Source organism: Patagioenas fasciata, chromosome 21 (genome assembly GCF_037038585.1).
Source record: "Patagioenas fasciata isolate bPatFas1 chromosome 21, bPatFas1.hap1, whole genome shotgun sequence".
Taxonomy (NCBI): Eukaryota; Metazoa; Chordata; class Aves; order Columbiformes; family Columbidae; genus Patagioenas; species Patagioenas fasciata.
This window is the reverse complement of record NC_092540.1, coordinates 1,467,967-1,492,436: the sequence shown is the minus strand read 5'-3', so window position 1 is coordinate 1,492,436 and position 24,470 is coordinate 1,467,967. Positions and strand designations below refer to the sequence as shown.

At 58.3% G+C, this 24,470-nt stretch overlaps 1 protein-coding gene across 2 annotated transcripts; it reads left to right on the top strand.

The window, feature by feature from the left end:
* Nucleotides 1–373: 373 nt before the first annotated feature.
* LRRN2 (leucine rich repeat neuronal 2) lies at nucleotides 374–21,055 on the top strand. 2 transcript variants are annotated; one of them, XM_065854813.2, is made up of 3 exons: nucleotides 374–685; nucleotides 16,334–16,533; nucleotides 18,146–21,055. In XM_065854813.2, the coding sequence occupies exon 3, from the start codon at nucleotides 18,371–18,373 to the stop codon at nucleotides 20,492–20,494; it is 2,124 nt and encodes a 707-aa protein (XP_065710885.1). In that variant the 5' UTR covers nucleotides 374–685; nucleotides 16,334–16,533; nucleotides 18,146–18,370; the 3' UTR covers nucleotides 20,495–21,055. The 2 variants fall into 2 exon arrangements, with proteins under 2 accessions (XP_065710885.1, XP_065710884.1); XM_065854812.2 differs by lacking the exon at nucleotides 16,334–16,533.
* The last annotated feature ends 3,415 nt before the right edge of the window (nucleotides 21,056–24,470 follow it).

Sequence of the window (24,470 nt, the reverse complement as noted above, 5' to 3'; positions counted from 1 at the left end):
GCTTCCCTCCTAATGTGGGGCCACACAACAACCCGCACTGGGCTGGGTGACCCCTGCGTCCCCCCCGGGGAGGGGACCCCGGTGCTGCAGCGGGCTCAGCTGCAGCGGGAGCGGATGCGCTGCGGATGCCGAGGGTGCGAGCAGCCGGCTCAGCCTCTGCAGGAGGTGTTTCAGTTCTATCTGGTCCTCGGAGCATCGTCCCAAGGGGCTGGGGGTGCCGGGGCTGCCCCTGGGGCGCTCGCTAGAGCTGCAGGAGTTAAGCCTGCAGCCGGCAAGAGATGATTCAGGTGGGTGGCACGTCCTGGCGACAAGACTGGAGCGAGGAGGAGGAGGATGGAGAGAGGGAGGGGAGGAGAGAGGAGGAGGAGGAGAAGGGGGGAGCGTTTGCAGGCAGCAGGGAGCAGCGAGTGTGCGGCGGCGAGAGGAGGATGAAGGTCTCTCCCTCCTGCCTCCAGAACGGGCGCTGAGGGCGAACGTGGGGGCAGCCTGGCAGCGGGTGGCCTCCTGTCCCTGTCCCCCCACCCCTGAAGGGACAAGGACGGACCCCCCAGCTTTGGCAGGTCCAAGGCCAGCCGGCCCTTTGTCTGCCGGCGGAGACTCTGCCCCAGCCAGATGTGCGGGCAGCTGTGGCGCGGGGCGGGCAGGAGATGACAGCGACGCCGCCAGACGGGAGGAGAGTCCAAGGGTAAGTTGGGCTCCAGCTCCCATAACTGTATTGCTGCTCGGTTGTGATTTTGGGGGGGGGCTCCTGTGCCTGGGGGCTCTGAAGCAGAGCTGGCCACTTGGCAGTTTGTTTGTTTGTTTGTTCGCTTGTTTTCCCCTTTCCTTCTAGAGTTTTGCTTTTGCTGATCTCTGGCAGGGAGGATAAATGATGCATTTGGAAATAAAAGGAAGAAAAGCAGGTGAAAATAGGAAATGCACGCAGCATCGGTGCTTTGCAGGTGGCGAGGAGGGGGCAAGGGCTGCGCGAGGCGGGCGAGGGAGGGGAGATTTCCCTGGGCGCTGATGGTGGGAGCTGGGTTCCTGGTCCTGGGAATGGCTCTGGGATCGAGTCGATCTCAGCCAGGCCCTGATGGGAAGGTGGGGTGACCGCGGTGAACCCCGCGGTGATGCGCTGGGATGGTGCTGCTGAGGCTGAACCCGGGCTGGCACGGGGATGCGATCCAGCCGGGATAGAGCTGCCCGTGCATTAACCCCTCCGGACCTGAGCCACAAGGAAAATGCTGAAGGAGTGAAGGGTAGGAAAGAGGCTGTGTCAGATAAAACAGCCTCAGCCTTTGCTCTCCCTCCCTCCTTCGCATCCACCTTTGCCTGCTGGTGCCAGGCTCAGCGCCCGCAAGGGACAGAACAGACAGCCCGGGGGTGCGGGCGAGAGGTGATGGCAAAGCAAACCCACCGTGTCATTTTAATGATTTCTGTGCTGGTTCTGTGTTTACCTCAACCCTTCCTAACCCCGCTCCTCCACGCAGGAACCTCCTCGACGCAGGAGACACGCACCCACCTGCAGTCTCTGTGCAAAGCAGCCGTGGCCCCCCGCAGCCGTGGGGTGCGTGGCTGTGCCCTGCCAGCCTGGGGACAGATGGGGACCGGGGGTCCCGGGGGGCTGTGTGCACAGGGATCTGCTGCAGGGACCCTTGCACCACATCTGGGAAGGGTGCAGGGGGCTGGGAGGGACCCCATGGCTGCGTGTGGGGCTGGGACACGGGCTGTTGTCACCTCTCCCCACTGCTCAGACAGGCACCAGGCCCTCCCCACCACCTCTTGCCTCCTGCCAGAGCCTGGAAAAAAGGGATTTGAGGGCTGTCAGCAATCAGTGGGGAGGGGCTGAAGCTCTTTGCCCCCCAGGGCTTGTCCCAGCGTGGCAGTGGGGTGGAGGGGGTGGGAAAAGGGCCATTGGAGGGTGTTTCTAGGGAGGTTTTTGCTGGAAGTTGCAGGTAGGTGCTGCCATCGCCTCTGGGCATGAGGATCTGGTTCCTCAAGCTGTGATCTGACAAGGCCGGGGGGTCAGAAGCTGCTCCTCAGCCATTTTAAGCCCATTGCTTTGGGTGGGACCGCAGAGCCCGCAAAGCCCTGTGCCGCAGGGGCTGGGTGAGCAGGCAGGACCCCCACCCTGACCCTCCCCACCTCGCCGCGGCGTGGGAGCACCGGGAAATCGCTTTCCCTACAACACTCTATATGAAGCTGTATAATTGCCTCCCTGGGGAGCCGGGGCAGCCGCTCTGCTCCATGCTTCAAAGGAGGTGCCGTGGAGGCTCCGGTTCCCGACGCCGAGTGGAGCTTTGGCGTTTCGAACCAGACGCGGCTCCTGCTCCCCAGCGCCATGCGGGCTCACAGCGGCACAGGGTTCGTCCCCGCTCCTGCTGGAGCTGATCGCCGCATGCAGGGACGTGATCCTCAATTTCCCAGCTAGGACGGGGATGGAGGATGCCAGAGAGGTCCAGAGCTTGTTCCAGATGTGCACCTGAGAAGCTGGAACTTCACCGTGCTATCAGCACCTCTCCAAGTGCTGGGAAGCCCAAACACAGGGCTCTCTCCTTCCTTTATTCCCAGCAGATGATGTATTTCCTAAATCACCTTCAGGACAGACCTTGGTCTCTAATACCTCTTCCTTCCTGTTCTAAAAGCTCCCCATGGGGTAGCGTTCTTGTTGACATGTGGCTGATTTCCTACAGAGCAGAGATGCCAGCCCAGGGCCCGTGGGATCCCCTCCTTGCACACCACCCTCACCACCACCCTCCCTTCTTGCTTTCGCATCCTTTTGGCCAGAGGCCACACCAAGGGGCTGTTTCGCTGCCCTCCACCGAAAGTGAGGTGTGAGGTCCCCCTGGTAGTTCTTCCCCTGCTCAGTGTGTATGGGAGGTACCCATGACTTTGTTGTTCTCCTGGAAATAGAATTGTTCTTGGGGGAAATGCCCTCTCCCCTGTGCTCTGCACTGGAAGCTGCAGCTCTGCCCAGCCCGAGCCGGGAAAAGCCACGAGAAGCGGGATTCCAGCTGCTGCGGAGCATGGAGAGCTGGCTGCTGCTTACTGGGAGCGCATCAGGAGAGACGTTAAAATTAGATGAGTTTCAAATTCCTCCTTAAGCGGGGAGATGGTCTTTGTCGATAAGGCTCCACACCGGGACTTTGGGTTTGAGTTTAGGGCTTGGTTGCTGATGTCGTTGAGTTGTGAGCTCCTGGTGGAGCCCAGGGCATCCCCTCTTGTCCTCCTGCCTGGACTTCCACACACGGGTCCCCACGCGTGTCGCTCCAGCATCCCTCCCGCGCCGGACCGGAGCAGCTGCCGAAATGCCCGACGCCGTTCTGGGGCATCAGTCAGCTCATAGGTGGGGAAATATATGTGCAGGGTGAGCGGCTGTTGATGGCAGAGAGCGTTTTGTGATAAATATATTTATAGCGGGTTTTGTAAAAGGCTGTTCCGATGGGTGGGTTTTAGGAAGGCAATAAACGGCTGAGAAAATTGCTTTGCTTGCATCTCAGAGCAGGGGGGCGGCAGCCCCAGCGCCCCCTGCCTTCCCCAACCTGTACCCCGGTGGTGCTGAGCGCCTGGGGCTGCTCGGTTTGGGAAATGGGCTCCCACACATTCCCCCATCCGTGTCCGGGAGGGACGGGGGCTGCGTCACCCCTGGGAACGCTGGAGCCCTCGCGGCGGGCGCTCCCCAGGAACTGTTTGCAAACACGCGGCAGAGCAGGAATTATGTGGCGGCTCTGTTTGGTGTCTAATTCTGAATAACAAATAAATATGGGAAAATTGGGATTCGTTCCCAGACCATTCACAAAGGGCTTAATTGGGACTTAAGTGGAGCCGAAGTCTTGCGCTGGCTCTCAGCACTGGGGGGCTTTTCACCCAGACAGCGAAAGGAGAAAAACTTGGTCAATAAATGACTTGTGATAAATTATTCACCAACTCTACTCGGCATTAATGCCAGCGTCCCCCTCCAGCAGCTTTATCAGCGCTCTGCTATCTGCTGACCCTATCCAAGCTCCAGAGCTGCCCATCGCCTTTAAAGCCTATCCCAGGTGCTATTATAAAGCCATATTTTGTGGCATTTATAACCAGTCATAAAAACATCACTCGGAGATTAAATCTGACGTGTGAGGTGGGAGCGTGGCCGGCTCTGTCCTTCCCATTGACCAAAGCCCTGTTCTCAGGTTCAAGCTGAGAAAATTGTTTTGCACGAAGACAGGCCACTGTGCTTCTGTGAGGCTTAATAACGCTTGCTTTGAATGGAAAAGCCTTCATCAGTGAGGAGTTTGTAATCAGCATAAAGGGGTTTTGCGTTTGAACCAGCTTTCCCCAAGGCAGAGATGCACTGACCCCAGAGCTCTCATTTGGGGAAGAAAATGCCTTTGCCCCAAAGGCCAGGGGAGCTCTTCTGGCTCTGTCTCCCATCCCAGCAGCGAGAGATCAACAGACTGCAAGTATAGAGGGGAAAGACAGCAAAACCAAAGAAAATAAGAGAAAACACAAGTATCTGATCACCTGAAAAGGAAAAAAGATTTTTCCTACTTGTGGAACGTCAAAAAACGAACCAATTCATTTTATGCTGGAATAGGCATTTCAGCTGGGTGTCTGCCGCCCGTTCATAGTATGATTGTTAAATTTAATTCAACGCAAAGCCCCTCAGCCCCCCAAGGAGGGGCTCAGCACCCCCAAACCGCACAAGGGTGATGCCGGTGTAGCTGCCCCTGTCTTGCCGAGCCCTTCCTGCCCACCGTGGCTCCTCGGGGCACAGGCGGTTGTCTCCATCCCCACCGAGCTGCTCCGCGCCCGAGGATGGGGGGAAGCAGCCCCCAAGCTGTGCCTGGCAGTTGCTATGGCAACCGTACATTTTTTCTTATGGTTCCTAATGACTTATTGGCATTTGCACTAATGTACGGCTCTTTCGGCTGCCGGAGGTTGCCTCGTCTGCCCTCAGCCCATAGGAGCAGCCGCTCCCCGTGCAGGGTTCGATGGGGTCTGGGATGTGACCTCGGTGCCGTATTTCCAGCCGTGCTGGTAGGACATTGGAGCTTTTCCTCCGTGAAATTCAGCACAGAGAGAAAATCGATGCACTCCTTTTAAAATCCATGTTTAATACCGAAAGTTAATACCTCGCCCAGATTTACTCGAGTGGATTAGATACTTCTTAGCTGCTGGTGAACACCTCTGAGCAGTCTGAAGGCTGGAGCGGTGCCCAGGGCAGGGCTGCCTGGCTCCCTTAGGCTCAGACCTGGGCTTGGCCAGACCCGGCTTTGCCGATGTCTGGAGGCCTTTTCCGAGGTTTGGGGAGTCTTCTTGCCCTCTCCTGGCGCAGCCCCTGGCTGTTCCCGGGCTCTGAACTGGGACAGGACCAGCGCGGCTGCGCAGCCCCCGGATCTGCGCCCGATCCAGCGCCCCAGGTTGCCATCAGTGTTCCCGCTGCCTCCCTGGGGGTCGATACCAGTCAATACGTGGGATTTTGGCCCAGCTGAAGGACATGGATGTGCCCTCCCCAAGCGACCAAGTCTCTGTCCCTGTTGGAGCCTGTAGGTCAGATTTGGGTTTTTTTGCAGAGCACTATATGGGTAGCAGAGCTCAAAAGCCTTTGACATCGCCCTGAGCGTCTCCTCTGCAAAGGACGCTGCCCTTGGCCTTGGGGTAGAGGAAGGGGAAGGCTGGAGGGGGCTGCTCTGCAAACGAGCCAGGCTTAATGATCCCCCCAGCCCCCGGGCTGTGCCGAGGGGTGTCCATTGATTGCTCCTGTTTCGTGCTGATCTGCTGGGGGAGGTCAGGGGCTGATGGAGCACGGGCAGCATCCACAGTCGTGCTGCCAGGACAGCGGTTTGTTCGTCCATCAGTGACAGCGGTTTGTCCATCCATTGGTCTGAGGGTTTTAGAGCCAGAGATGCCCTTGGGCTGGGGTGGGGACCGAGCTTTTGTGCTGAGTGGGATGGGGACCCTGGGGTGTCCGAGCAGCCGGGAGCAACACAGGGATGGACACTTTCCTCTGGGCTTTAACACCTCTGGACAGGAAGGTTCAAACAGCCTCTGCCTGCCCGCTGCAGCTCTGGGCACGCTTCTTGTTTGTTTGATTAGAGGGCTGAAGGGATAAATGGAAGAGATCTGAGCATCCCTCTTCACTCCTGGCTCTTATGCAGTATGGGCTTGATTTTTCAAAAGGACTCAGTGTCCAGAGCTCCAGAGCTGTCTGCATCATTTAGACGGGCACACGGGAGATGAGCCCTTTGAAAATCTTGTCCCAAATGGTTAACAAGGAGCCGCTTTTCCCCGCAGGCTGGCAGCGTTTCCTCCCACTGCAACAATCTGTGGGGTCTTTCCCTGTATCCGCGCTGTACAACAGAGGCAAACGTTAAGTCGCGGAAATCTATATCATAACTTCCTGGCGTGCACCTGTCTCTCCGGCACACACGCTGCTGCGAGGCACAAACACACACTTGTGCGGATTATGAGCTGCTATTGCTGTCATGTTGTCGCAGCTCAACAGGCGTGTACAGCCGGAGGAGCTATCACAGCGCGCTGCCCGGCTGCTGTCAGCCCCTGGCAGCCGCCACGCTCCGCGCTCGGCGCCGACGGCCTCCCCCGGGCTGCGGGAGATGCCGGAGCCCTTTGTGTCTCAAATCCGCGTGGGGGGAAGGAAAGGACCCCCCTGGCTCTTGGGGACCCAGCACAAAGCATCTGTGCGCAGAGGAGCTGCAGCCTGTGGGAGATGCTTTAGGCTTGTGTTGCAGGTCGTGATGGGCTTGCGGAGATGCGGGGCTGAGTGCGGGATTGCTGGGGACACAGGGGGGAAATCAGGCTGAGACAGCCCCAGAGGGACACGCGTGAACCTCACAGCTAATTAGCAGCATGGGGAGGGAAAAGGTCCCCCCTGCATCCCTGTGGACACGGGCTGATGTGAGCCCGGCTCTGCAGCCCCCGGTGAGCATCGTGGCTGGAGATCCTGCCAGCAACCCTGCGGGTGGGAGAGCCGGAGCAAGGCAGAGCTGGGGGTCTCCGCTTCCGCTAAAATCTGGCACCTTCCCCCTCTCTGGAAGCCCTGTTAGGAGCTATAATTATACCCGAGCGTGCACAACACCCTTTCCCCAGCACCCTGGGGGCAAAAAAAATCAAGGAGGATGCTCTAAAGTGGTGGGCTTGATGGGTGGGAGCTGGGCTTGGCACACCACGCTCAGCACCAGATAGATGACGAAGCAGTGGTGACTGCAGGACTCGCGGGAAGGCAGGGAAGGGGTTTGCAGGCAGGGAGGGGTTTACAGGCAGAGAAGGAGTTTGCAGGTGGGGGGGTTTTGCAGGCAGGGGGGGGTTTGCAGGTGGGGGGGGTTTGCAGGCAGGTGAGGGTTGCAGGCAGGGAGGGGTTTGCAGGCAGGGGGGGGTTGCAGGTAGGGAAGGGGTTTGCAGGCAGGGAAGGGGTTTGCAGGCAGGGAATGGGTTTGCAGGCGGGGGGGGTTCCAGCTTGCGGGGGGGCTGCAGACAGATGCCACCATGCAGGACAAGGACAGCAGGCGCTCTGTTGCAGAGCCAGCAGGTGCCAGCACGGCCACCCCATCCAGCTCAGGGCCTTCCCACAGGGGTGACCACCCCCCGGGTGCTCCGCTCTGCTCCAGGAGCTGCAGCCGGGGGCAGCGAGGGGCTCTGGGGTCTGCCAGCCCCCCAGGACCCTGCAGCCTGGCTGGAGACCCCCGGCCACACCGGCTCCCATCCCCGGCAGCAGCTCCGCTCCCTCGGCAGGGTTCAAAGCCAACCCACCTGGGACTGCGAACAATTAATTTCCCCAATCTGCGCAACGATCAGCTTCTGAGGCGAACAATTAGCCGGTCACAAATTGTAATTGTCATCTCACTTCTGATTTTAATTTGGCCTAATGAAGGCTAAGTGATTCCCTCCCGCTCCTCCTCTCCCCGGCCCCCTGGCATCCCTGGCTGCAGCGGGGCCGTCCCAGGGGTGTGCGGGGTGACACTGGGGAAAACCATTAATCCCTATTGAGAGCTGCTTGTTTCCAGATATCATGGCCAATAAAAGTTTTATTTAAGGGAATTGGCTGCCTGTGTCCATGCATTCTGGTTTGTCACAGCCTGTTAGCTTCTCCCACTTGCCCTTTGAAGCAGGGACCGTCATTTAATCTTCATCTAAAATAACGCACTGATTCTTTTCCCCTTTCTGATTTTAACTCACTGCTGCTTGTACGTCTCTATCGGCACCCCCATCCCCACCTCCCCGACACGTTATCAACGGCAGCACCTTTTGGATCTAGCCATGTTTCCTAATGAATTCATGGCCTCACTGAATTGCCTTTCACTTTAATACTTAATTTAGATTGAAGAAGGTGGTTTGCTGGGTCTTGAATACCAAGTTAGTCTCCGGTGTAGCCCTGGCTGGAAGTTGCGTGATGCCCGGCGGGGTCGGGATGAGCAAAACCAGCCGGGTTTGGTGAAGTTTGCCCCAGTACGTGGTGCCCATGCTCGCTGGCTGTGGGCTGGGGCTGCCGGGGGAACTGGGGCTGGAGCTGCAGCACAGTCCCTGCGCACGTCCCTCCCGATGCCGCACGGCAAACCATCCCGCCGCTGTGCTGGGAGCCCTTACACAGGAGCGACAGGGGCGGGAGACCTTCTCCATTGCTCTTCCCATTCCTATCAGGGTTTTTGATTCTTATTATTGTTTTATTTTTGATTCCTCCTTGAATGACAACTCTATCAAAGCAGCTCATTTGGAAATGTCAGGTCCATTCTTGATAAGTCATCAGTCAGCGCGATCGGTGCTGACAGACGCCCCGCAACCGTGCTGGGGTATCTAATATACTGTGCTGCAGTCTTTTGTAATATCACATTATTTTATTTATTCAGCATGGCATGAAATCTCTCCTTCAGGAAAGGGAAATGGGGGGGCAAGTTCACTCTCCTAGTGACGCTTCCCTTCCTGCGTAGTCCACACAGGAACCAAGTTTTAATGTGGAATTTGCCTTGTTTGAAGCTCCTAATGTCACCGGTGTTGAAGCAACTGGAGGATCCCGAATCATAGCCCAGTTTATGGTTGTAGCAGCTCAACAAGAGCTGGCACTGGATTTCATGGGGCTGAGCCCCGTGTCCCAAGCGGGCGCAGCCCCTCGGGGTGCTCAGCACCCTTTCCTGCCGCTGCTCTATCGCTGGGATGGCAGCGAGCACCCCACAGCTCCGCTGCCCGCCAGCTCCATGGTGGGACCGGGGGTGGCAATTTAGGCTCCCCCTTCACCCCTGTGCCTTCCCTCGCACTGATGCTGTCCCCGGGATGCTCCCAGGTGTCCCCAAGGAGGGGGATGGCAAGTCCTGGTCTGGGCTGGCTGCCACCAGCGCTTCCCGCCCCGCGTCCTCTAATCGGCACGGCGGAGCCTTTGTTTGCTCTCATTAACGTGTCTGCGAAGTGCCTGATGTGTGAAATATCCTTTTTATTAGCTGGAATTGGCGGGGCCATCCGGGACTTGCGTTCGCTCCGCTTTCAAGGCCAGGGCTCTCCCAGTAGCCTGCGCTGGTCTTGCTCAGTTTCTGGCCTGTGGCGGGCGAGGGGCTCGTGCTCAGCTCACGGACACCCCCGTCCTCCCAGAACCCACCAGTGGGACAAGCCAGGGTGTCACCCGTGGGTGCACCCCCCCGAGGTCCTGCCCGAACCAGGACAAGAGTGAAGGACACAGAACGCTCCGCCAGAGCGGGGCTGGGGCTGCTGCCTCCTGAGCGGGGGCTCCGCTGATTCCCTGCCTTCAGGGATGGATTTGTTTTCTGGAGCCCCCCTGGACAATCCTGGAGGGCAGAGGAGCTTGGCAGCTCTGGGAAATTCCCCCTGAGATGAGATTGGGCTGGAATGTGGGCAGTGAGAACAGCCCAGAGCAGCTCCATAGCCCACCGAGGGTCTCTCCAGCCCCCTCTTTTCCCCACCATGTCCTCCCACGTGCGTTGTCACCCTCTGTCCCTCCCATAGCCCCAAAGCAGCAGCACAAGAAGCTGTTGGCAGGCAGCAAACACTGAACCCTGGATTTGTAGCCAGCCCCAGTGAGACCCAATCCCCCTCCTGGACACTTTCCCCTCAAAGAGAACGCACATGTTGGCCCTTGTCCCCATCACCACCCCAATCCACCTCCCTCCTCCTCCTGTCCCTGGTGCTCCCAAGGCCCCCAGGAGGTCACATCACAGCAGTGTCTGTCACCAGAGCTTGCCACCGAGAACCAGAAAAGGACTTGGCTTTGAAAGCACCAGCAAAGAGGGTCCATCCCCCTCTGCGGGACTTTGCGCCAGGTTTGTTCTCTGTTGCGTTGGCCATTTCTGCCTCGTTTGGATCTGCCGCTTGTGCTTGGTGGCACCGCTTCGTGCAGTGATGCAGCTCCTGGGCTGCTCTGCACCAGCCAGGACACAGCCCAGCAACCTCCCTCCTGCTGCAAGGCGCTCATTGTGCTGTATGGATATGGCCTGGGGACTGGGGGACCAGCCAGCCGTGTCACCACATTTGGGGACACGCCGGTGGCCTGTGCTGTGTGCTGCTGGAAGGACTGGCTCTCCCTGCTCCCCCAGCCGTGGACCGCAGGTCCGTAGCGAGCTCATTAGGAAAGACCTGGAGGTGTTTTCCAGGCAGTTCAGGAGCTCGCCTGAATTATTTAACAGAGCACGGCGGGGAGGAGGAACTGGGGGAGCTCATTACCGGGTTGGGGCTGTTTGTCTCCCGACCGCGGTGCCGGGCACAGGCTGTGCCTGCGGCACTGCTCGCTGTGCGGGGAAGGCAGCCGCGCTTTCTGCCTCCGACCAGGCAGGATGGGGCTGAGCTTGCCAGGAAGGTCCTGGAGCAAGGACACGATACCTGCGAGCTGGGGTCACTGCGGGAGGGAAGGAGGAGGGTTTCGAATGGGCTCGGGATGCTCGGAGCATCCTGGGACCCCCGCAGGTGCTGGGCTTGGGGCGCGCAGCCCGCCAGCTCCACACTCGCAGGGCCTGGGAGCTTTGTTGGTCGCACACCGTATTTTCTAAAGGTTCTGTGTGATGAAGGAGGCAGATGCCATTTGAAACGCTGCGCCAGGCTCCCAGCGGCTCCGCGATGGCTTTTCCGGGCTGAAGGGCTCTAAATTAGCTCTTGCCACTCAGGAAGAAGATCCTGGAGATGGCTCTGGAAACAGTGACACAGTGCAGCGACAGGCGGAAAGGGCAAATGGCAGATGGGGGATTATTAGGGGATAAATAAAGCAGAGAGCAGAGCCAGGGCCAGACCTGCAGTGCGAGCAGCGCTGGCAGCCGCTCCTGCCCGGCCGGGAAGGGTCTGGCAGGGGCTGGCGATGCCAGAGCTGGGCAACGGGCCCTGTATGGTGAGCAAAATGCACCAGAGCGCTTCAGCTTGTACAAGAGGTGGTTGCAGGGAAAGGAAACAGCTCCCTACCGATTGGAAATTGGACTTTGGCATTCGAAAGGGGGTCACAGGGGCGCTGGGGCACAGAGTCCAGTACGGAGTTCAGCTCCTGCTGCAGCCCGGGGGTGCTGCCAGGTGTCAGAGAGGCTTCCAAAATGCAGCGAGCTGCAGTGAGATGCAGCGCGGGTTCTGTTAAACAAGGCGAATTTTACGGAGTAAAGGACAACTCAGCTACGAGCTGAGACCAGGACTTCATCTGCCCAGCCTCTTGTTTCTCCAGGCAACCCGGAGCAGACATCAGCCAGCTTTTCTAGTTTGTTTTTACAAGATATTTATAAATGCACCAGTTAACCCCTCAGCCTGGAGACCAGCCCTGCGATTCTCAGTGATAAAATGAGACGGCCCCAAGGCTGCCCAGCCAAAAAGTTAATGGATCCGAGGCTTCCCATGGTCGTGAGCATGCATGAGCATCCCGGGGAGGAAACCTGCTTCCTCCAGAGCTCGTGCCACTGGCTTGGCACCTCAAAAGCCACCTTCCCAAGCAGGCAGGACATTGTAGATGGGTTTAATTCCTGGCATCACAGGTGGGTTTAACTCCTGACCCCACTAATGAGGCCGTCCATGGCTCTGGGTGTCATGGGGAGGGACGGTGCCATCTCAGCAACCTCCCCTCCACCATCTCATGGCCTCAACTTTTGCAAGCAAAGAGGAGGAGGGAGATGGAGGGCAGGGAAGGGCCCTCCAAGAGGAATAAACCCTTCAAGAAGCCTGAATGGCGCTGAGCCGTGTTTTGGAAGAGCTGCTCTGCAGGAATCCCCAGCCCGGGGACCTCAGCTGCTCCCTGAGCATCCCCGGCCACCGAGGCACCCGGTCCCTTGGTGTCCTGGTGGGATGGGACCGTGTTTATCCCCAGGCAATAAGTGTGGGACCGAAAGCAGCTCTGTGATGTGCTGTGTGGGCACATCGGGGCAGAGCAGGGCCAGATCCTCCGTGCTCCAGGCAGGACGCTGCGCCCGCAGCAGCAGCCCCGGGAAGCCACAGGGACCCGTGCGAGCGTTTTGGAGGCAAGCGCAGCCACCGCAACCTTTGCAGAGCCCGAAAGCCAAAGCAGAACAACAACAGCCTTATTTCCCAGCCCTCCTCATTAAAAACCACCCCGAGTGGAGGGAGAGAAGCATCCAGATAAGAAGCGGGCAGCGCTCCTGCCCGCCGGCTCCTGACGGATCGGTGCGATAGCGAGTGCAGGCAGCCGCGCCGTTTGCTTTGCACGCTCCCGGCAGCTTTTTATCTCCTGTCTTCCTCCTAGACAAGCAGAAATAAAGCTATCGCCCTCCCTGCTGGGAGGGGTGCGGGAGAAGGCCCGCAGACAAAATCCCTGGGTCTCTCTGCACAAAACAAGGCTTAATCAAGGAGAGAAACTGCCAGGAAAGCCGGCAGAGCCGCAGCCCGGTGCTGCTGGTTTTGGAGGGGTCTGTTCACTGTTGCCAGCAAATGCTTTTCAGGAGATAACAACCGCAAATCGCACCCTGTGCACGGGTGCAGGGGACACACAGCTGGGATGCAGGGGGCTCCTCGTCGCCCCGCACACCCTGGGTTGGTTTGTTTGCTTTGTCTGGGGTGAAGCTGCAGAAAAGCGGGGGCGGGAGCATCCTCCCATCCCTCGAACCAGCCAGCGAAGACGCAGAGCTGCATAATACGCTGGAATTTAATAAAGCGCCTCAAACAGACAAAGTTTTTCCTTTTGCCAGCTGCTTAATTAAATTGCCTAATGCTGTTTGCGGTGGCAGCACAAACTCCTGTGTTTAAAGCCCAGGGTGTTGCCATGGTGCTCACCCGGCGGATGGCGGGGCCGTGATGGAGAATACAGATGAGCGAGGCTGCGGGGACGCGGGGGGAGCGGTTGCCACGTTACGGGGGGTGTGGGGGGAGTTTCGGTGTCTTTTCTTTATTTATATGTTTGTTTTCTGATGCGGCGGTGAACTCCCTGCCAAGGTTTGCCTTGGGATCTTCGCTCTGAGCGGAGCAGCTGCTTTTCCACCCCAGGGCTTCAGAGCCGCTTGCTTGGAGATATGAGCTGCCCGGCTGCTCTGCTGAGACATCCCAGCCTCCTTTTATCATCGGGAGGGGATGGATTTGGCTTCCAGAGATTCCAAGCCCTTGCTTTGCCGTTGCCTCGCGTGCTGGGTTTGTGTGACACAACGCTTGGGAAGAACAAGCCTGAACTGGTCTTCCATAGTCCCAGCGCTGGTCTGAGGTTGGGACTGAGCCCAGAAACCCTGACCCACAGTGCCGGGGCTCCCCCGTATGTGTCTTTGCATTAAGGAGTTTCCCATCAGAAACAGAAGCAAATTAAAGCCTCAGAAACAGGAGAGCTGGGCCCAGCAGGAGGAGATATTTCCTTTTCCCAATATCCAGAGCTCCATCCCCACATCATCCCTGGCAGCCTTAGCCCCAAATAATGGCTTGGCCTCCGCAGCTTAGCTGAGGTTTAACACGTCAGTTATTGTATGTTAAACAGTGCTTCATTAAAAACATTTATTCGAGATTAACAGCTATCTCATAGACACCATTAGTACCACAGTTGTATAAGTGGCTAATCCAGAATGCACGGGATTTAATGATCCCTCGGGATGTATTTGCCGTGTTGTAACTGTGCTTTTAGATCTAAACTCAGGCGGGCCCGATTCTGCGCTCCATAGGGGTCCAGGCAGTGATGGGGACCCAGGGCAGCGCACAAGGTCCATGGATCCACAAAGCGCCTGTGCTGGGAGGGAAGGGTTCACTTTGCATTTGCACTAAGGCTTTTACCACGATGAAAACACCATCAGGAAGCCCCGCTCCCAGGCAGCATCCCTGGCAGGGCTGGTCCATGCGGTCCCTCTCCTCTCTCCCCAGCCTGGATTTTGGTGCTGTGGGTGCTCAGCGCTGCCGAAAACAGGAGGTCCCAAGGTGTTTTTATCTGGGGGGATGGCAACAGCCCTGGAGACAGCAAGACCCCAGAGTCAACCTCATAAAAGTGGCCATGACAGCAAAGCCCTGCAGGATTTAATGCAGCGTCTCCTTCCAGATAAGAAAAGTGTTATAGGAGTGTTTTGGATAACAGCAGTGCCCTATTTCAAAGTTTTACAAGTAATTGATCCAGAATCCTATTTAATTCCTGTTGGTTTTATCACAAATAAAAGCAAAGCTTTTACACAGAGTTTTGAACAGGGGAGACGTGACCTCAGGGAAGGTTGAACTCAGAGCATCGGCCAAGTTCATCTGCTCCCCGAGTGCCAGGAGTCCTCCTTCTTCCTCACAGCCCATTTCCACCCGAATTCCCAGGCTTCCCATTCTGTGACTCCGTGGATCCCCCGCCCAGCAAAGCCACCGGCTGCTCGCTGCCTGCAGATCGGAGCCGCGCCGCCGAAAAGAGCAGGAGCAGCGGGGATGGGGCTGGGGGGAAGGATTTTCCCACAGCATCCAACTGCCACTTCTCATCTGCCTCTGCCGGGAGCTGGCAGCGCCGGTGACAGGGACATGAAGGCTGAGCAGCCGCCAAAGCGCGGCGGCGACGGGGAGCTGGGAGAGCGATGGCCGTGTCGCAGGCTTGCTTAAAACCATCACCCCGAACAGACAGGGCTTGGCAGGAACTCACGGCCCCCGGGGAGATGCGGGGTGGGCTGGGACCTCTGCTTGGAGACATCGCTGCGGGAGGGACGCTCGGCGGAGAGGAGCAGGGTCCCAGCTGAGGGACAGTCGGGGTCCCTGGGGGTGTAGGGGTGTCCGCGGCATCCTGCACAGCAGCGTGGTTTGGGAAGCGTGAGGCTCTCCTGGCTGCGGGGAGGGAGAGGGACGGGCGGCAGATCCAGGGCTCAGCTGCAGCCATTTATCTCCGGCAGCCGCGCGGTGAGACAGATGACAGAGGGAGAGAGGCAGCCGGTGCAGGCACCGAGACCAAGGCTCCTTCCAGCGCGTGATTTATCTCCCGGCTTCATCCAGCAAACTTGCTGATGAAAAGACTCTTCCCTTCTCTGTGCCTCATCAATTCTCATTCTCACTGCTTTGCTATTTTTTTCCCCTTTCCCTGGCTTTCTGCTGCTCGTGCACCCACGCTCCCCATCCCTCTTGCGCTCCCCAACCCATCTCCCCCTCCTGATCTCACTCTCCGATGGTCCCTTTGTCCCTTTCTTTCTCCTTTTCACCTCTGGTCCTGCTTCTTTATCCCCTTGTGGTGCTCCCACTCCCCCTCATTCCTTCTCCTTCCGTATTTCTCTGCTGTATCGCCCTCTCCATCCCTGAGCACACCTGGCTGGGGTGGAAAGAGAGTCCCTGAGTCCCCTCAGACCTCCCAGCTCCTCTTTGCTGTCCCTCTGTCCCTCTCGGATTTTACCAAGGCTCCCGTTATCCCGGGCAGCACCTTTCCCTGCCTGCAAAGGCAGCGAATCCGCCTGGCTGGGAGAGGAGATGAGATCTGGGCTCCCTGGGAGACGCCACTTGGCCTCGCAACCCCGGCCGCGTCTCCAGCCCGAGCTCTCTATTTGTCAGCGCAGATCCCGGCTCCCTCCGCTTTTCTGTCCTATTCTGCGCCCTGAGTCTGTTTGGGGGGAAAACAAGGGGTTTGGGGGCATGGGGGGGAAGTTTTTGAACCCAAATGGTGAAATGATAACAGTGACCCCGTGGCTGTGGGAGCTGCGGGGTCTGTCCCACCATCGTCTCCGGTGCAGTGCAATGAAGAGCTAAATGAGTTTGCATGCAACCTGCGGGCTCCTTCGGTGCCTAATTAAGAAATAACGAGCCTGACTTGGTTGGGTAAGGGGGTCAGGATGAGCAGAGGGCTCCTGCCCTCCCCTCCCCATCTCCCTGCGCCCCACGGCTGAACCGCAGGAATTCATGGTGCAGGTCCCCGGGTGTCACCGCTGTCACCTCCCTGTTCAATTTGTTCCATGCCGTTTGAAACCACGAAATGCGAAGTTTAGTACCCAGAGTTCGCCAAAAAAATGACATTTTTCTGCAGGCTGGGATCCTATCGCTTGTTACAAACACCCAGACTGTTACGGCATCACCTTGTGTGCAAATCTTCGCACAGCCAGCAGAGCTGCAGCCCCGGCCCGTGCTGGGGAAAATGATGGAGCCCGGTTACAGACACAACCCACGGAGAAACAGCCCAACCGCAGCGCTGGGGAGTCCTCCCTGGAAAACCGAGTTTGGAACAAGGTGCTTTTTCTGGGCTCTTCCTCACAGCCTTAAGGAAATAAAAAAATACTCCTCCATATTATTTTTTTTAAGGGGAAAAGATTCTATAATATTTTAATGGCCGGAGAGATTTATAGCCGTAGAAATGCCTGTGCACTTAAAAAGAAAGACGAGGATCCATCAGAAGGATGCAGAAATCAATACAGCCTTCCTGCTCTTTAATGCTGTTTCTCCGGGAGATGGTTTAAAAGCCGCTGCCCTCTCGGCAGGAGAGAAGGGAGGAGTGGGATCAATTCTGGAGCCAGGCTTGGCTGAGTCGGTGCGGAATAAACTTCGGCTGGGAGCCCTTTACAGGGAGAACAAGGGGGTGATAAAATAGAGCTGCTTGGAGAGAAACTTTCTCTTCCCCCACTCCAGCTGCTTTTTAATGCTTTTCCTGCTGCGTGAGAGTCTTTTAAGGCAGGGGGAAGTTTGGGGCTCGGTTTGATTTGTGTCAGCGTGGGTAAGGAGTGCTGGAGCAAATCAAATAGTGAAAGGCGGGGTGATGGCCGGGTCTGGAGCCCCATGGCCAGAGGGACACGGAGCTGCTGGGGGTCATCCCGGCCCCCCTGAACACCCCACTGAGGAATCCCTGGCCCCTTTCCCCCGGTGCAAAGTGAGGGTGGCACCCAGCATGGAGGGGGTTAAGGGGCTTCTGTAGCCCCAGGAGCTTCTAATGAGCCCAATTAGGGGTTTGTGCTCACAGGAAATTGCCCCCACCCTGGGCCAGGGCTTTAAAAGGAGCTGGGGGTACATGGAGGGGAGGGGAGTCCAGGGTGGGGCTGTTGTGGGTGGGGCTGTTGTGGGTGGGGCTGTTGTGGGTGGGGCTGTTGTGGGTGGGGCTGTTGTGGGTGGGGCTGTGAATGTGGGCGTGGTCACCATGGGTGTGGCTGTGATCACCATGGGCGTGGCTGTGATGTGGGCGTGGCTGCTCAGGGTGTCGCAGCCCCGGGTGCTGCAGCCCCATCCCACAGGGGTGTTGCTCACCCATGTCCTGCCCTTTCTCCAAACCCTTGTCCTCCTGCTCAGCACCACCCCCTGGGACACCAGTTCTCCCAGTATTGGCCACTTTAAGCCCTGAGGCCCCGGTTTGTGAGGAGCTGGGAGTGCTGGCTGCTTTGCTGGTGTAGAAATAGAAGTGGGGAGGTGGGTTTGGGGCGACCTGTTTTGGTGCAAAGCGAACCGAGCTCTGAGCCTGCGGTCCCTGCAGGGCTCCTGCGAGAGATGGAGAAACGGGTCTGTGCTTGGGGACACGTCTCCTCCAGGAGAGGCACCTGAGGGGGCCGCACATGGGGCTGGGAGCTCCTGGGTGGGGGCACTCGGTGCTGGGGAGGACGATGGGCAGAAAGCAGAGTCCTGAGTGCAGGGAGGAAAAACACCCACGTATAGAATTTATCGTCCCAGCATCTGCAGCTCCAGCCCTGGACAAGCCCACGAGCCCAAGGGCCATGGGCTGCTGCTGGGTTAGGGACACCGCAAACCTCTTGTGCTGGGGGGGAACCATTAATGTTATGGGTATAAACCGGGTTAAACTCTGACATGCTTGTTCACCACATGCGTGAGGTCTCCTCTAACACACCTTGTCCTCTTTCAGGAATGACCTCGAGGGGCTCAAAAGATGCAAACAAAGGCAAAAATGAACCATATGGAGAGGAAGAAAAGGTGAAGCTCTGACTGAAGGCACCGGCCCTGCTCAGGGTGCTGTGTGTTCTCAGTGGGGGGCAGGCAGCAGGGGCTGAGCGGTGCCCAGGGCTCGCATGGAGCATCTTCTCCCGTGGCTGCTGTCCCCACCCAGCTGCCACCGCATCCCCCGCTCCAGATGTGCCCCGTGAGCCTTTCCTGCCTGGGAGGAAGCCGGTCCCGCCAGCCGAAAATGCGACGCTTGCAAACCAGCTCCCTTCTGCTCTGCGTGGTGGCCGCCACCGCCATCCCCACCGTGCCCTGGAAGGTCCAGTGTCCCCCGCAGTGTGTCTGCCAGATCAGGCCCTGGTACACCCCCCGCTCGGTCTACCGGGAGGCGGCCACCGTGGACTGCAATGACTTGTTCATCTCTGCCGTGCCCCGGGACCTGCCGGAGGGGACCCAGACCCTGCTCCTGCAAAGCAACAACATCGGCAGGCTGGAGCAGAGCGAGCTGGACTATCTCAGAAACCTCTCGGAGCTGGACCTGTCGCAGAACAGCTTCTCCCACGTCTGGGACCTGGAGCTGAAGAGCATGCCCCAGCTGCTCAGCCTGCACCTGGAGGAGAACCAGCTGGCGGAGCTGCCCGACGGCAGCTTCCCCGGGCTGGGCAACCTGCAGGAGCTCTACCTGAACCACAACCAGCTCCGCAGGATCGCCCCCCGCGCCTTCTCCGGGCTCGGCAGCCTCCTGCGCCTCCACCTCAACTCCAACCTGCTGAGGACGGTCGACAGCCGCTGGTTCCAGATGCTCCCCAGCCTGGAGATCCTCATGATCGGAGGCAACAGGGTGGATGCGATCTTGGACATGAATTTCAGGCCCCTGTCGAAGCTGCGGAGTTTGGTTTTGGCTGGGATGAACCTGAGGGAGATCTCGGACTACGCGCTGGAGGGGCTGCGGAGCCTGGAGAGCCTCTCTTTCTACGACAACAAACTCGTGAACGTCCCCAAGCGGGCCCTGCAGCGAGTCCCTGGCCTCAAGTTCCTGGATCTGAACAAAAACCCATTGCAGAGGGTCAGGCAAAGCGACTTCACCAACATGCTGCACCTCAAAGAGCTGGGGCTCAACAACATGGAGGAGCTGGTGTCCATAGACCAGTTCGCCTTGATCAACCTCCCCGAGCTGACCAAGCTGGACGTGACCAACAACCCCAAGCTGTCCTTCATCCACCCCAAAGCCTTCCACCACCTCCCCCAGCTGGAAACCCTCATGCTCAACAACAACGCCCTAAGTGCCTTGCATAAGCAGACGGTGGAGTCGCTGCCCAACCTGCAGGAGATCAGCATCCACAGCAACCCCATCCGCTGCGACTGCGTCATCCGCTGGGTCAACAGCACGGAGAACCGCATCCGCTTCATCGAGCCGCAGTCCACGCTCTGCGCCGAGCCCCCCGACCTCAAGAGGAGGCACATTCGGGATGTCCCCTTCCGGGAGATGACCGACCGCTGCCTGCCTCTCATCTCCACCAAGAGCTTTCCCTCCCGCTTAGAGGTGGCGGATGGTGACAACGTCTCCTTGCATTGCCGAGCTTTGGCGGAGCCAGACCCGGAGATCTACTGGGTGACCCCTTCGGGGGTGAAGCTGATCCCCTACACGGAAGACGGGCGGCACAAGGTGCACCCCGAAGGGACGCTGGAGATCCAGGGGGTCTCGGCTGGGGAGGCCGGGCTGTACACCTGCGTGGCTCACAACCTCCTCGGGGCAGACACCAAGAGCATCAGCCTGACGGTCAACCACTCCTTCCCGCTCGGCCAGGACAGCCTGGAGCTGGTGGTGGTGGACGTCCAGTCCTACCACATCCTGCTTGCCTGGAAGCCGCATCTCAACACCGTCTCCTCCAACCTCACTTGGTCCAGCTTACTGCTCAGCCCCAGCGTGGACACCACCAACGTGGCCCGGATCCCCACGGGGACCCACACGTACAACATCACGCGGCTGCACCAGGACACGGAGTACTGGGCTTGCCTCCACGTGGCCTTCATAGACTCGCAGGCCAAGGCGGCTTGTGTGAGCGCCAGGACTAAGGAGGCCGCCCGGCGCTCCTGGCTGCCGCAGGGCGGGCAGGGCCTCCTGCTGCTGCTCCCGGGGCTCCTGCTCCTCGCCGCCCTCCTCGCCGCTCGCTGCGGCGCCGGGACGGAGCGCCGGGGCGGCCGGGAGCTGCTCGGCAGAGCCGCGGCCGTGCGGGTGGTGTACCCAGGCCCGGGGCCGCGCGGGGGGCAGCTCCTGGCCGTGCAGGTGCAGGCGGCCGCCATGGACTGCTGAGCAAGGCGGCGGAGGCGGGGGGTAGAAGGAGAAACTGTTTTTTACCAAAAAACCCAACAAACCACCACACAAAACTGAGCAAAATAAGGATTTCCTGGACTTGGCCATGAGTCGGGGCGGGGGGGGGAGCGGAGCTGGCGGTGGGGCTGCCAAAGCCTCTTGGTGGTCCCAGCGGGGTCTGGATCGGTATGGAGGGTCCGATCTGTGCTCGGCTCCCAAAAGCAGCCGGGGGGGCTCTGAGGGGCCCCATCCTGAAGGGGATGATGCCCAGAGCCATAGGGATGATCAGCAGGTCACCCCGTGTCCCCCCGGCACCGACAGGCACCCCAGCGGTGTCACCTCCTTCGCTGGACAGTCCCTCGTTTGGAATACAAACAACGAGAAGCCTTTCCCTTTGGGGCACATGGGGGGGGTTTGTTTCCTTTTATTTGTTTCTGTTGGTTTTTCTGAGCACTCGGATATCGACCACAGACCCGTCCCCACTGCCCCGTTGTTCGCTCGCTGCCCGGCCGGAGGGGAAAGGGGGGACTTGGGCCGAATAAACAGAAGTGGTGAAGGTGACACATCTCTCTCAGTTGGCATCCCTGGGGGCTGGGGTTGATGGGATCCTGTATCCGCGAGTGGAACGTCAAGGCTGTTTTGTAAACTTCTGTGGATGATGTTGAAAAGAGGAAAAATGGAAAGAAAAGGGGAGGGAGGAAGTTCTCGCTTTTTTGGTTTTGTATTAAAAAAAAAAGAAAACAAACAAAAAAAGAAGGAAATCCTTTGTGTGCTGATGTGCAGCTGGAGGGGTCCAGAGCCAAACTGGTGCGTCCAGAACCAAACTGGTGCGTCCAGAACCAAACCAGTGTGTTTAGAACCAAACCAGTGTGTTTAGAACCAAACCAGTGCGTCCAGAACCAAACCGGTGTGTCTAGAACCAAACCAGTGCATCCAGAACCAAACCAGTGTGTCTAGAACCAAACCAGTGCATCCAGAACCAAACCGGTGTGTTTAGAACCAAACCAGTGCATCCAGAACCAAACCAGTGTGTCTAGAACCAAGCCGGTGCATCCAGAACCAAACCGGTGCATCCAGAACCAAACCGGTGCATCCAGAACCAAACCGGTGTGTCTAGAACCAAACCAGTGCATCCAGAACCAAACCAGCCCCTCGCCTGTGGATCCTTCCATGGGAAAGAACAAGAACACCCCCCCCAGCCGGAGCTGGGGCTGGGGGGTGTCCCAGGTGCGGGTACCCGGGATGCTGTGTCTCTGGGGATGCGATGCACCCCGGGCTGTGCCAGCGCGGTCACTGTGCGCACGGGGCTTTTGAGCAACCAGAAAAGCCTTGATATGGTAAAAAGCTGCTTGAACTCCTCATTCATCTTCCCACCCAGCGAGATGGGTCCCCGCTGGATCAGCGCCGCTCAGCCAGGCAGGCGAAACGGCTCCGGCGCTCGGTAATTATTCCGGAGGTAACGACCCTCCCCGGTCCCCGCTCAGCACAGCACTTTGTGTGTGCTGGGGACTCAGAGAGGGCTCCAGGGCTCTAAGCGCAAGCTGGAAGCGCAGGCTTAAACACTTTGCTGAATTAGAGTCACGATCTGCTTTAAACAAGGTCTGCGGAGCCGCAGCCCCGCTCAGGTGCGCAGCCACCGGTGTTTGCGCACACAAACAGCCTTTCTCGTACAGCACGGGAAGTTAAACGCAAAATATATTCCCCGTAGTCCAGCTAAATTGGTGCTGGAACAAGTGGAGATACTTGCTGAGAAATCACCCCGGTGTAAACCCGTCCCCGATTTAGTCCCGTGTGTCCCCGCGATGCCCCCCGGCAGCACCTGCATCTCCCATCCCAGCCCCATGGAACATCACCAGCTCCCCAGCAAACAGCCCCGGCCCCTTAGGGTTGTAATTTGGGAGGTGTAGAGGAAAAGCCTCTTTGATCCTGGTTACACGGCTGCTGCCCACGCTGGGACGGGAGGCGAAGGCTCAGCCGCTGCCCGGGTTGTCTGCTCTCATCCACCAGCGATGCCCGCAGACCAGGGATTGGAACACAAGATGCGTGCAATTAATTTGGTTTCCTTTGGAACCGATGCGACCCGAGGAGCAGCATGTGCAGGGGTGCAGCTCTCCAATGGTGAACAGGCTCCCAAATTTCTCAAGCCCAATAGACTGTCACCAGCACCCAACGGCCCTCCTGGCTGCTCCCAGCCCAGCCAGGGGTGCTGGGGAGTCCGGGGGGGGTGACACGAGCAGGGTGGCTCTGTCACCTCCCCTCCATCCACCTGGGCTGGCAAAGCCTTGTTAGGGAAACGCTTCTCCAGCCAATCGCACCAGGTCTCACCAGTTTCTCTCCCATAAACCATTCTTCCTTATCTGCTTCACACGTTCCATTTCTCTCTTTTTTGTTTGTTTTCCCCTTTTTTTGATGATCTTCACTTTGAGAACAGCAGCGAAGTCTCATTGCTGCCTCTGCCCTCGACCCCTCCTTCTCAGTGCCAACAGCACCATGGATCTCGTATGCGATGGAGCCGCTCTCGACGGAGCCGGCCGAGAACACGACGTGCCAGGCTCTATTTTAAGCACCTAATAAAGCAGTTTTTTGGAGCGGCTCCATCATTGTGTCCTCCTGCAGAGCCCTCGCGCTTGCCGAGGGCAGACGGGCGTTCTCAGCACCCAGCTCCGGGATGCTGGGCTGGCTCCGGCCCGCCTGCCCGCACCAAGGCTCTCAGGCGCCGCGAGGAGTGTGATGGGCGCGTATGTATTATTATAGGCAGTTAAAGAATCCAAGCAGGCCTCTCCTCCTCTCCCCAGCGCTTCCTCCAGGATGATTTCAATTAAAACACCCGACCTCCCTGGGAAATGTCAGCGCTATTATCCGTGTGCGTGATGCTGTTATGATGGAGCAGGTGCAGCTTGCAGAACCCTTAGGAAAATCCTCCATGGCCAGCAAATGTCTCATCGCTTCTCCCCATCTCCCTTTATCACCGACCCACAAGTGGGGAAACTGAGGCAGGGAGCTGCTTGTGGTCTTCGTCCCCGTCCCCGCTCCGAGCGCAGGGTGGCTCAGGAGACGGGCGGTTCTGTGCACTTTGCACCCAGAAGCCACCAAAGAAAGGGACGTTCAGGAGTCACAGAAACACCTGCAGCTCATTGATTTTCTGTGGCCTTTTCCAGCCCTCCAGAGCTGCAGCAGCTCCTGCCCCGCCAGCACAGCCCAGCCCAGCCGGCAGGTAAACGGCTTCAGCTGCCTTCAGGTGGGTAATTTAAGCTCGGATCAGGCTGATGGGGAGCAGCAGGGCAGTTTGGAGCTGCTGAGACTGGAAAAGAGCTGATCTCTCCAGGGCTGGGGGGCAATGAGCTGCCCTGTTCCTAGCTCTTGCTTGTCCTCTCTGCTGGGTTTTTGGGGGGCTCAGTGCCCTCCTGGTGCTGGATCCTCTCCTGATGGGCTGTGGGGGATGAGGCTGCAGCTTCAATTTGTCCCATGGAGCAAAGCATCTCTGGAGGAGCAAGGACTTGGGGACATGTGGCAGCATTACAGGAGACACAGGTGGGTGCTGGTGTGAGATGGGCGCTTGTTTCTGGGCCCTGCTCTGCTTGTGATGCCCGTGCCAGCTCAAATAATGAGCTAGGAAGCTCTCGTGCACCTGGGTGGCATTTTGGGGTGTCTGGGGTCTGACCCTGTGGTGAGGGAGGGTGCAGGGGGCAGAGCACCTTGGTCCTATCCCAAGGATGTGTGGGGCACCCCGGTACCCTCAGTGCTGCTGAGTTATCCTGGAGCCCTATTAAATCTTAATTAGGTGGGGAAAGGGGAAGAATTGATTTTAGGTTTGCCTGTGGCTAAATGGGAAGAGAGCCAGGAGGGGGGAAAGGCGGGCAGGGCTCACGCTGAATGAATTTTAATAGGGAATAATAGGGAATAAGGAGCACAGCTCGGCGGGGATGTTATGGGGTGAGAAGGGACCTCTCCAAGTGGTTTGTGGCCCCAAGAATAT

Excerpts from the sequence above, each read along its gene's own strand:
- LRRN2 (XM_065854812.2), top strand. The coding sequence starts at position 18,371 with ATGTGCCCCGTGAGCCTTTCCTGCCTGGGAGGAAGCCGGTCCCGCCAG.